The sequence below is a fragment of the Pleurodeles waltl genome, chromosome 11 (genome assembly GCF_031143425.1).
Source record: "Pleurodeles waltl isolate 20211129_DDA chromosome 11, aPleWal1.hap1.20221129, whole genome shotgun sequence".
NCBI classification, from domain to species: domain Eukaryota; kingdom Metazoa; phylum Chordata; class Amphibia; order Caudata; family Salamandridae; genus Pleurodeles; species Pleurodeles waltl.
Genome location: NC_090450.1, coordinates 5,581,054 through 5,593,225, shown reverse-complemented (window position 1 = coordinate 5,593,225; position 12,172 = coordinate 5,581,054). Strand labels below are relative to the sequence as shown.

General features: G+C 44.5%; 1 protein-coding gene across 2 annotated transcripts in view; it reads right to left on the bottom strand.

Moving 5' to 3' along the window:
- Positions 1–456: 456 nt before the first annotated feature.
- Positions 457–12,172, bottom strand: part of MB21D2 (Mab-21 domain containing 2) — a 154,166-nt gene continuing 142,450 nt past the window's right edge. For both annotated transcript variants that reach the window (XM_069212765.1, XM_069212766.1), the window contains exon 2: positions 457–7,438. In XM_069212765.1, the coding sequence (XP_069068866.1) occupies positions 6,174–7,438 (1,265 nt within the window). In that variant the 3' untranslated portion in view covers positions 457–6,173. The remainder of the gene's footprint in view (positions 7,439–12,172) is intronic.

Sequence of the window (12,172 nt, the reverse complement as noted above, 5' to 3'; positions counted from 1 at the left end):
GGAGAGACACCAACAATCTCATTCAACAAGGCATCATTTGCAGGAATCAGGCCCCAATTTTCCAGGGGATCCTGCCTCGGCAATGCCAACGTTTAAACAACTCCATCTCTCAGTTCACTGGGTACAACTAATCATAACAAACTGTCTTATATCAGGCAGAGTCACTTTACACCCCTCAACCACACTGTGCAAATTCACACAGGACTGGGTAGGGTTTTCGGTGATGTTGAGGAAATATTTCTTAATACTCATTAAATCAGAAAAGGTCCAAGGGACTTGAAGGATAACTCTACCCCAGGAGTGGGGTAATCTCTCAGTGGATGAAAGGGCAATGAGAACAGGAGGGGTCTTATGCATCACTGGGATGAGGGAAAAGGGTCTCCTAACCAGCGGGTCTGCACCCCATCTTTGGGACGGTTCCAGCATTGTCTGATTAAAGAGAACACAAGCTCAGTCCTTGATATGAATGCTTTATTAAGATTATTCAATCCTCATATAAAATCTTCATGTTCTTGAGATTTAGCAATCAATGGAAGGACATATATGTCATGATTAACTTTGGAACAGTAGAAATTTACAGACAAGAGGCACGCAGATAGGCCGGGACGAGACTGACGTCAGCTGGATTCTTCATCTCTGGAGGGATCCACTCTGGATCGCTTTGTAGTGAAGGTGCACCATGAGTTCCCCAGACACAACCAGCTGGGACCCAGATCACCATTGAGCACAGGGTACCCAAGCGCCCAATCAATGTTCCTGAATCTGCAGAACGTTGTACAGATGACGTCACTACCACTGGCCTCCAATTAAGACTATCAGCTATACTTTACTCTAGGTTCTTAATTTACAATAACATTCACCGAAATGCAGTACAATGTAACCTACGACAGGGCTTTCTGCTTCTGTCAGACGGAAAAGACGAAGCATGGGGCTCCAAGTGTCCGTCTTACAATGCAGTTCAATTTCAAAGGTAGCAACCAAGATAACATTTGTTTCCAAATATCATGTGATTTCATTTTGAGTTTGCATATATGACACGGATATACATCGAAGTGAAGATCTCAGTTCTGATAGCAGCACATACCTAAGGTACAATGAACACTTACAGTCATGTGTCTCTGGTGTCCGCTTCAAGACACCCTAAACTTACACAGGGAGAGAGAGCGCACATACGCTAAATTCAACAGTCCCCACTTAGAGAAGAACCAAGCCAGCATGACCAGCTACAATATGCCTGTCCAACAACAATTACATGAATTCATGAAAAACATTCATTGAGAGGCGAGAAAAGATTTCAGTAGTGCAACTAATATTCATGGAAAAATGTGCTAGGTTTACTGAGAAGAGTTCAATCATTCAAGAAAGGAAACTAAATTTAAAAAAAAGACTCTAAATCCCCTACAGTGTTGTACACGAGACTCACATGGAGAACACCATTAGCACCATCAGTTACAGAGCCAGCCTGAATCAGTGTCCGGCTGGAGATGTGTTATTTGTGGGTGCATAGTCATTAAAGATAAACAGAAGGAGCTGGTTTGTGTTGACTCCTAAAACCCTCTGTGGTGGAGAAGATGTAAAGAGGCAGCAAGACTTTCAAATGTACTCCCAGTGCTACCTGGCACTGTTAACCAGGTTTCACACTAATATAGCATTTAAAGAAAGTTCATTTTGTTCTCCCCCAATATGACAACTCATTTATGGAAAACTGATGGGTCTTAATGTTTAGCCATGGGCAGTCCTATATCTATGCCTTGAAGCGACAGAAGAGGATTGGTAGAAACTCCAGGTAGCATCTCCACTTCCACAAAAGAACAGTGACTACTACTAGACAAGCCAAGGTCCTTTCTGCGCGCCCCCCCACCAAAAAGAACACTACAGTACGACAGGTCCCAGACCTCACGACGAAGGAAGAAGAGATCGTTCCGCCTTCACGCACCAAGAAACAGCAGGATTACTCAGAGCGAATGACAGGAGAGCAAGCGACCACAACACAGGACACTGGCAAAACCAGCCAACGGTAGACTGACATTTTCAGGTTCAGTACCTGTCTAAGACCTTCCTTTGAGATGTAGGACACGAGCTACTACTAACCCTGTGTCCTAGTTTGTTTTGTATTGATTTGGTCTATTTGTAAAGTGCTAAATGCAGGTCAGCTGATGTTGGAAGGAGTTCATCTGTTCCATGATTGACAAGTGACAGAACACATCCGTTGCAGATCATTTCTCTAAAAATTCAGCATCTTTTCCATTCTGCTCCAGAACATTAATTTCCCTCCAGAAATGTGTGCAAGCCACAGGTTCTAGGATATGCACCTCCCAGCCCCCCACAAATGCCTGCTCGACCTCCACAATCAAGCACTGCTTCCCTCAGACCACCACAGTGTGGGCGTGTAAACACAGAGCCATGGGGTCAGTAGGAAGGTGGTTTGAAAGGATAAAATTATACCTTCTCCATTCATCCTCCACCCCTTCTTCACATGTCTGAAATGTGTCTGGGACAAGCAGTAATGTGAGGAATGAACTCCAAAGAACAGGCTTGCAAACAAATATAGGCTTCAATATGACATCGCCACAGTCCTGAGCTAGAACACATACTGTCTACAGATGTCATGGAGCACCTTCTGTCCATCCATCCTTTAGAACACATCAACAGGCAAATACTTCAAGCCTCTCATGCTGCCCATGGAAGGAGAGAAGTCCCCACGAGTACAACAGGATTCTTGCGAGGAAGATTACATGTAACTGGTTAAAGGGAAGAACTTCACCAGCATAGTGCTACTACAGGCAAAGACATTCCTGGCGGAGAGAGACAGAACATTCTGGAGAAAAGGACAGCCTGCCTCAAATTTACTTCCTGGAGGGAACATTCTGCTTCTGAAAAAGAATCAAAGAAGAGAATAGGAATACAAATGTGTTGACTCATGTGAAAATCGGAAACTAGGCATGAAAAGTGGGATGCTATAAAAACCTCACTTCTCTTTGTAAGAATCCATGCAGTTTGGCAGAATGACCACCTTGGGCAGCTACTACCACTACATCTGCTTTCCATGTCACCAGTTTGTTACTACTATACGCAAGGTGAGTAAGATGCCTTTTAGAGTAAATTCTGACCTCACAATGAATCCCAAGCAGAGTGGGCCTTTCGGAACGGAAGTTAAATGTACACACCTATCACAGAGCCCTCAGAAAACCTCTTTCTTTTATAAGCTCCTTAGATTATGAACAAAATGCTAATGGATGACTTCATTGATGGACAGGGAGGAAAATACTACTTCACCTCTTGAGTTGGATCTCCTAAATCAGGGCATCAGTGAATAACTAAGAACCCCCCGCAGCACGAGTACCCAAGTCAAAAGAGATAGATGAAGGTGACCTGTGATCAATCCCAAACCATTTAGGAATTTCCCTTGTTGGGAAGGGTGTGCATCTTTACCAAGGTTTGCATCCTTTAGAGTAAGAAGGGTAGAGTGGAAGAACCTTCCAAGCCATGGAAGAAAGAGTGTCCCCCCGAACGACATCCTCTTTCCCGTCCAAGGTGCATTCTGGGGCACTTGGAGCGGTCACGTTACGCTAATGCCAGCCACTTGTTGGTGCCGATGCTCACTACTGACTGTACTGTATTCCTTCACCTGGCCCTGGCCAAAGGTGTAAACAGGAAGCAATTAGATTTAGGTATCTGTAAAGCAATGAATGCTGTGGGGGGCTTGTATTCTATAAAGTGAGTTGAGAGACATCCTTTTTGCAGAACATTTCTAGAATGGATAAGAAGCCTTTTCATCTGTTGTGTCTGTCAGAGCTCAAATGAAATTGTTAGTTGAAGCTGGAATGTCAAGTTGAAAGCAAGCACTGAGTTTCGCCTTTCACGCCAACTGCAATAACGGGGTATAGCGTCTGGTACAGCTGCCAAATTATTTATTAAAAGTAGGATTTCTCCTGGATGATGGTGGACAACTAACTAATCAAAAATGATTTTATTCAGGCCTGATTGTTGTGGACTGATAGCTATGCTGTAGTCTGCATCTAAATGTCCAGTTAATGACTTTATAGTTGTGAGATGAAAATTTCACAAATCTCTGTGTGGAATGGCTAATAAATATGTGTATTCACCAAAGCTCAAAAGCGACATCTTGACATATTATCACTTGGATTTCCAAGTCTGAAAGAAATGAAAACATTTGTTCCAAATACACCACTCCTCCCTCCCCATATTGTGGGTTAAGCAGATGGGTACATAGGCCCCTCCCATGCCCTGAGCTGCCAAAAACATACTCTACTATACCGATTTGTAAAACAGAACTCACATACACACATCTACCTTGTCCCTCAGATTGTGGGTTGTGGCTTTAGCCACCAATGACAGCAAGCTCCTTTCTTGTATACTGCATATGAAAGTCCAAGGACATCTTTCTGCACCCCTGGTGGGGAGTTTCTAGCATCTCCTAACCACAAGGAGACAGTGTCAAGCCCCCATTTGTTGTGGAAGACACTTCCAGATATTTAGGTTACAACATCTTCAAGAAGGGGGAACAGAGATAATGAGGAGATGTGAATCATTCTTGTCCAAGCATGAACCAGTTGAGGATATTAAAGAGTTGGCCATGGAGATTTGAGCCACCTGAATGTGTGACACTGGGGGGATATGGTACAAGGGAAGGAAGAGTTTGGGTGATGCGATGCCGTCATCTGGTCCATAAAGCTCTGCTTGACCTCAGGGATATCTTCAGCACCCTTGAGACATTTCAGTTTTTGACTGCGGTGGTACTTGCAATAATTTTGATGATAGGTCAAAACAACACCAAATGATTTTTTACACATATTAGTCTACAAGTGCATCTTAAGCCCCCTGTGGAACAGAGGAATCCAGGTACCATGTTCTATAGACTCCCTGTATGTCCATCCTCTTTCTGGAAGTAACAGGCCTCCAGAATCAGAAGTCTGTGAGTAACAGCTGTTGCTGAACTTTTCGTTTTCTATTCAAGACAAACCTAGTAGCTCAGAGGTCCTTGGACTAAAAATGTCCTTTGGTCACTCATGATTATTCCTTATAGGAAGTAATTACTCATGCACCAAATGAGATGTCTGTGAAGGTCAGGAATATGTACCACACTCCAAAAGCAGAGACCTGTGAGACATAAAAGGAGTACCTCCAATGAGCAAAGGAGGAAAGTCTCATGGAAATGTTAAAGAAACAAATTCACACTTGCGGGGTTCACTTTGAGTAGTTCACTGTCACCCACGTCATAGGTAGAGAAAGAGTGACCAAAGTACGAGGCCAAGTCTGAATCTAGTGAGTGGTCTCAGAGCTAGAAAGAGTGTGTAGATGAGCTAGATACTGTGAAGGCTTTCAGCTTATATTGAGGTAAGTCAGGAGAGATGACTTGGGAAGGAGAAAATGCCACAATTCAAAACTGGACGAGAGGGAGGGCTGGCCATATTCTCATGAACAACCTTTCTAAGAAGCATTGGCCAACATGAGCCTACGCACCAGACCTTTGCAAACAAGTGAATCTCTTGAAAGGCATTTTTTCTTTGAAAATTAACTTGGAGATGATGTAGGGTTGTTTTTGCTTTCTCTTCAAAAATGCCTAGTGACTGAGCACAGACTGTGGTCACAAACATTCTAGTTATTGGTGCAAGTACACTGCTCTCTGGTACTTATGCACATTTTGTGACGTGGCAAAACCTCTTGCAGAGTAGGATCACCGTAAAGAACACAAAAGGCTTGGAGAATGTGTGCTACAGTGAAGTGACCCTGACTGACTGACAGAGAGTGCAGAGTTATACTTTTCAAGTTCCTTTCGAGTTACGCCAAGTAGTTGTACAAAAACAACAACGTTTAGCAATTCAGTGTCCTGCATTTTTTAGAGATGGGTGGAACAACATGAGATTTGGTGTAAAAAAGTCAAGTAGGCATCTAATCCAGCAGGTAAATTAAGAAGGCAACTGAAATTGGTCTAGGCTTCTGCAGAGATAGCAAACAGTCTTTAACACAACACATTCTAAACAAAGCAGCATATGAAATAGTAATATACTCTTTCCAACTATGCAATGCCCTGCCTGCAGAAACAGGAGTAAATTATTATTGTTCTTGACAGATCCGATCAGGAAATGTAAAAACGAGACAACACAAAATGCCACAAACCATAAAGTCCTAAAGTCCACCTGGGCCAAGCCTCAGAAAAATTTATCATCAATCCGGAAGTGGGGCCTTGTGACATCATCAGGATTGATGAAGACGGAGATGGATTTGCCCGGATTCTCAGTCACTAACTGCTGCAGTTTTTTGGCTAATCGGTCATCGGGCTGATTGGCGTCCCCCCCATCTGAAAGCGGGGAAGGGATGCAGGTGGTGCTGCCTCGCCTCTGGAGCTCCAGTGTCAGGCGGTTGGCAGCTTTGACGTGCTCGATGGCTGTACGAAGGTGCTCCGCTGGGTCTGATCGGACAGAGGACAGCTTCCGTGCGTGCAACATGACGGTCTCTTCGGAGAGGTGCTCCAGCATGTTGCACTGAGGGATGAAGTAGTTGGGGCACATCTTGTTCACCAGGCAATGCTGAAGGTCATCAATGAGTCCTAGTAGGAAATGAGCAGCATAATCTTCCTGTGCCAAGTAGTTCGCGGGGAGTCGATCGCATGCCCAAAGCATCATGCTGCGTAGGTGGTAGGGACTGATGGCTTTAGGCCGGGACAGCAGCTTTATTATAATGGCTTTACAGGCTTGGTAGGCTTGCATCAAGCTGCTGGAGATGCATTTCTTCAGCTGGACTTCACTCCGGGCAAAGGACAACCTCCATTCGTTTTCTTTCTTTCCTTTATTGGAGCAGGCAGGCACCAAGTAAAACCCGCTGATCACTTCTTCCTCCGTGATCTTGCCATCCCAAAAATGATTCTCCATGAGCCAGGTTTGAGCCACCGCAGGCCATCCTTTAAAGGACACCACTGGTACAATATCGTACAGCATGCGACTGCTTCCGACCCCCAAGATGATGGATATGATAGTACCGTTCTTCTCTACCTTCTCCACCTTTGGCATTCCTCGTTGAGGTTTCTTCTGGATCTCAGACAAGACAATGGTGATGGACTCATGAAACCAGTCTGCCACTTTTGTCGGGGAGAAGAAGTAATTAGTGGCCCCGTTGATGTGGTCTACAATGGTGCAGCAGTCTTTCCACTTACTGATTGTGGCTTCATCAAAGAGCCTTAGGCTCAGCCAGGAGTGACACAGAGCCGAGTGACGCATGTCAAGAGTTACTGGTTGGTTCCGGTCATGAAGCTTCAGTGCTGGCACAAGGAGGGTGAAGTCCATATCATACTCAGTTCCTCGGGCATAAACATTCAACTCGTCGAGGTCAAGGTCCACAACGCCTTCTCGTACCCCTCCAGAGAGCAGGAGGTACTCATTGGCCACCGGGAGCTTTTGGTCTAGTTTCTGGACCATACCTAGGATGGAGAAGAACAGAATGTCAATGAAGCATCCGTACAGTGACATCTTGCATAAAAACATTATCAATAATTACGTTATTTGCTACCAGAAACCTTGGCGGTATTGAAAGTCACTGTTGAGAATTGTTTTGTTTCAAGACCTGAAAATTTTATCCATTCATGGATTCTGATTTTAATATCCGACAATCAAGGTTCACCGGATATCTACTGTAGCTAAAGGAAAGGGTCGGCTTTGAGCATCCAGGCAGTAACAATTATTTATCTGTGGAGGAAAGACCTCAGCACTCTGTGGGTCGTGAGAATAAAATATCTGAAATTAAGGCCCGACAAGTGGTCTACTGTTACACCTTTTATTTCCACAAACTCAAATCTGAGGTCCTGGGATTTCAGGAATGTGGGAGAATAATGGTCCCAGCAACATATATTCATGTCCATGCCAACCTTGCATCACTTCCCATCTTCCCAAACATCTATGATTTCAGCAACATCTGGGGATGAAATTTCTTCATCATCCAGTATTCCAGTAAAAAGTATATGCCAAGTTGCCAGTCCCACCGAATTCTTTGAGCCAACGGTAATGACGCTTAGGTCTGTGTTCCTCTACAGTCATACACATACTTCTACACTTCATTAATTAATTGCCCCAGAGTTAACCTGAGTGACCAATTAAATGGACTGGGATCTGCCAAATATGGCCACCCACGTGCAATCCACCGACATCTAGTGCTGTGTAAGAGCTGCGTGTGAACACCCCATGAACTTTACCCCTAAGCAGGGTGATACAAAGTCACCCCATGTCCATCGGGCACCCTCTATTTACTGCACAGTTTGCCCCTGCTAGGGAAGGACATGTTTTCTCCAAGGATAAAAGTCCACCATTGGCCTTCACTCTTGTGTATCTCAATAAAGAAAGATGAGTGAAGACGTCAAGAGGAGATTCTGGTGCAATAATTAGTTTCTTGATCCTCTCAGGAGTTTATGTCAAGTTAGAACTAGAGAAAGGAGGATTGCAGGAGAAGGACCTTGTGGCTCATGTCACAGATATGGTTACAAAGATTCATTCTCAGCTCGCCCCACAAAAGCTCTCCGCATCTGTGCTGCAGGTGCCCTAAAGAATGGGTCACATTACGAGCAGTTTGCAGACGCCTCTCCTGCTGCTTGGAGGAAACACCAACTGCACAACTGGATACACAGATATAGCAACCACTGAGGAGTACATAAGAAAGCCACAACTTAAGAAAGTCTACCTCGACGATGCATACACAAATACAGCCTCCACCCCTGAGTGGATGAACAAAGCCACAAGTTATGGAAGTCAACCCCCACAATGCATACATGGATACAGCCTCCACCACGGAGTTTATAACCATCACGTATGAGAAGTCAACCCCCACCCATGCATACACGGATACAGCCTCCACCACTGAGTGTATAACCATCACTTATGAGAAGTCAACCTCCACCCATGCATACACGGATACAGCCTCCACCACTGAGTGTATAACCATCACTTATGAGAAGTCAACTTCCACAATGCATACACGGATACAGCCTCCACCACTGAGTGTATAACTGTTACTTATGAGAAGTCAACTTCCACAATGCATACACGGATACAGCCTCCACCACTGAGTGTATAACCATCACTTATGAGAAGTCAACTCCCACACATGCATACATGGATACAGCCTCCACCACTGAGTGTATAACCATCACTTATGAGGAGTCAACCTCCACCCATGCATATACGGATACAGCCTCCACCACTGAGTGTATAACCATCACTTATGAGAAGTCAACCCCCACAATGCATACACGGATACAGCCTCCACCAGTGAGTGTATAACCATTACTCATGAGAAGTCAACCGCCACTGATGCATGCATGAATACAGCCTCCACCGCTGAGTGCATGAACAAAGCTGCAACTATAACCTAAAAGAAGTCAACCCCCACCGATGCATACATGATTACAGCCACCACGCTTAGTGTATGACTAATGCCACAATCATAATTTAGGAGAAGTCAACACCCACCAATGCATACATGGATACAGCCTCCACCGCTAAGTGTATAAACAAAGCCACAACCATAACCTTCAACACCCACCAATGTATACATGGATACAGCCTCCACCGCTAAGTATATAAACAAAGCCACAACCATAACCTTCAACTCCCACCCATGCATACACAGATACAGCCTCCACCGTTGAGTGTATAAATAAAGCCACAATCATTACTTACGAGAAGGTAGTCCCCACTGATGTGTACACAAATACAGCCTCTACTACCATCGAGTGCATGAACAAAACAATAGCCATAACTTAAAAGAAGTCAACCCCCACTGATGCATACATGACTACAGCATCCACTGCTGAGTGTATAATCAAAGCCACAACTATTGCATATGAGAAGTGAATACAGCTTCCACCCCTGAGTGCATTAACAAAGCTGCAACTATACCCCAAAAGAAGTCAACCCCCACCGATGCATCCATGAATATAGTATCCACTGCTGAGTGTATAATCAAAGCTGCAACCATAACTTGTGAGAAGTCAACCCCCACAATCCATACACAAATACAGCCTCCACCTCTGATTGTATAAACAAAGCCACAACCATAACTTGTGAGAAGTCAACCCCCACCAAAGCATACATGAACACAGCCTCCACTGATGACTACATAAACAAAGCCATATCCGTACCTTATGAGAAGTTAACCATCACCAGGGGCAGCTCCTCCTGTAGGGCGGAGTGTCGCCCCGCTGGATTTCCCAAAAAGGAAAAATAAAATCATAACAGCGTACACTACATTATTATAATTTTATTTTTCCTTATAGGGCGGGGCTGGGCTGGAGGGAGGGGGCCGGAGGAGGGCTATGTGCACAAAAAGTGTGTATGTCTGTTTGGTCGGCCATGTTGGGTCAGCCAAACTGACATGCACACTTTGCATGTTCTCTACCCTGCTGTATTTCACAGCTGAGTGGAGAACATGCCCAGGCTCCCACTCAGACCAATCACGTGATTGGCTGGGAGCCTGTGCAGCCGGGAAAAGACGGAGGGGAGACAAACACTTCTTTCCTCGAAGGTAAGTGTTTTTTTTTTCCCTGTCCCCTCTGTTTAGTGGCTGCCGCCCCCGACCCTCACCGAAGCATCCATTCATGCAGTCCAAACCCCTGACTGCATGAACAAACCCACAACCACAACTTATGAGACGTCAACCCCCACCAAGGCATATATGAATACAGCATCCATGCTGAGTGCAAAAACAAAGCCACAGCCATAAGTTACGAGAAGTCAACCACCACCAATGGATACACAATTACAGAATCCACCGCTCAGTGCATAAACAAAGCCACAACCATAATATACAAGAAGTCAACCACCACCGATGCATACACCATTACAGAAACCACCGCTCAGTGCATGAACAAAGAAACAACCATAATATACGAGAAATCCACCCCCACCGATGCATACACAATTACTGAATACACCGCTCAGTGCATACACAAAGCCACAACCATAACTTACGAGAAGTCAACCCCCGCCGATGCATACTCAATTACAGAATCCACCGCTCAGTGCATAAACAAAGCCACAACAATAATATACGAGAAGTCAACCCCCACCAATGTATACACAATTACAGAATCCACCGCTCAGTGCATAAACAAAGCCACAACCATAATATACGAGAAGTCAACCACCACCGATGCAAACACAATTACATAATCCACCACTCAGTGCATAAACAAAGCCACAACCATAATATACGAGAAGTCAACCCCCACCAATGCATACACCATTACAGAATCCACTGCTCAGTGCAAAAACAAAGCCACAACCATAATATACAAGAAATCAACCCCCACCGATGCAAACACAATTACATAATCCACCACTCAGTGCATAAACAAAGCCACAACCATAACTTATGAGGCGTCAACCCCCACGATGCATACACAGTTACAGAATCCACCACTCAGTGCATAAACAAAGCCACAACCATAATATACGAGAAGTCAACCACCACCGATGCATACACGATTACAGAATCCACCGCTCAGTGCATAAACAAAGCCACAACCATAATATGTGGAGCAAACCCCCACCGATGCAAACACCATTACAGCTACCACACAGCACCACCAGCCAGTGTAGAAGTGTGCCTTTGACAACCAAATGTTTAGGGAACATTTCTGTGACCCTCAATGGATTGATTTCGCTGGACTGAGATTTGATCTTAGCAGGAGAACTCTACTCTTCAGAGACCTGTGTTAAATTATTTTTGCTCATGGGGTAACCGTTGGTTATAGGGGTTTATCTATATGGTCAGTGGAGCGGATATGCTGGTTTTCGGAGTGTGCATGATATGGCCAAGGTGCTGTGTTTTCAGTAAAATTACCAGCACAGATTTGATGCTTTCTTTGTTTCCCATGTTTTATATTTATTATCATAAACGAAGAGTAAAGAGTTGTTTGATAGATTGGTTTTAAACCAGATTCAATGGGCGCCTACATGCAGTTCTGGTCGGTTGTTTTCTGTGTCTTGAGTTGTCTGTGGTTGAACTCTTCTGACTTCGCTATATTTTTGGTGCCACAGTTTTGGTCTGTCTTAGCAATGTCAGATTCTCAGTTTTTGTGAAGGCTGCTGAGAAAGCAACTATCAAACAACTCTGAGAAGATATTGCTGCTCCTAGTGAGATGGTAGTAGGGATTCCTCACGAG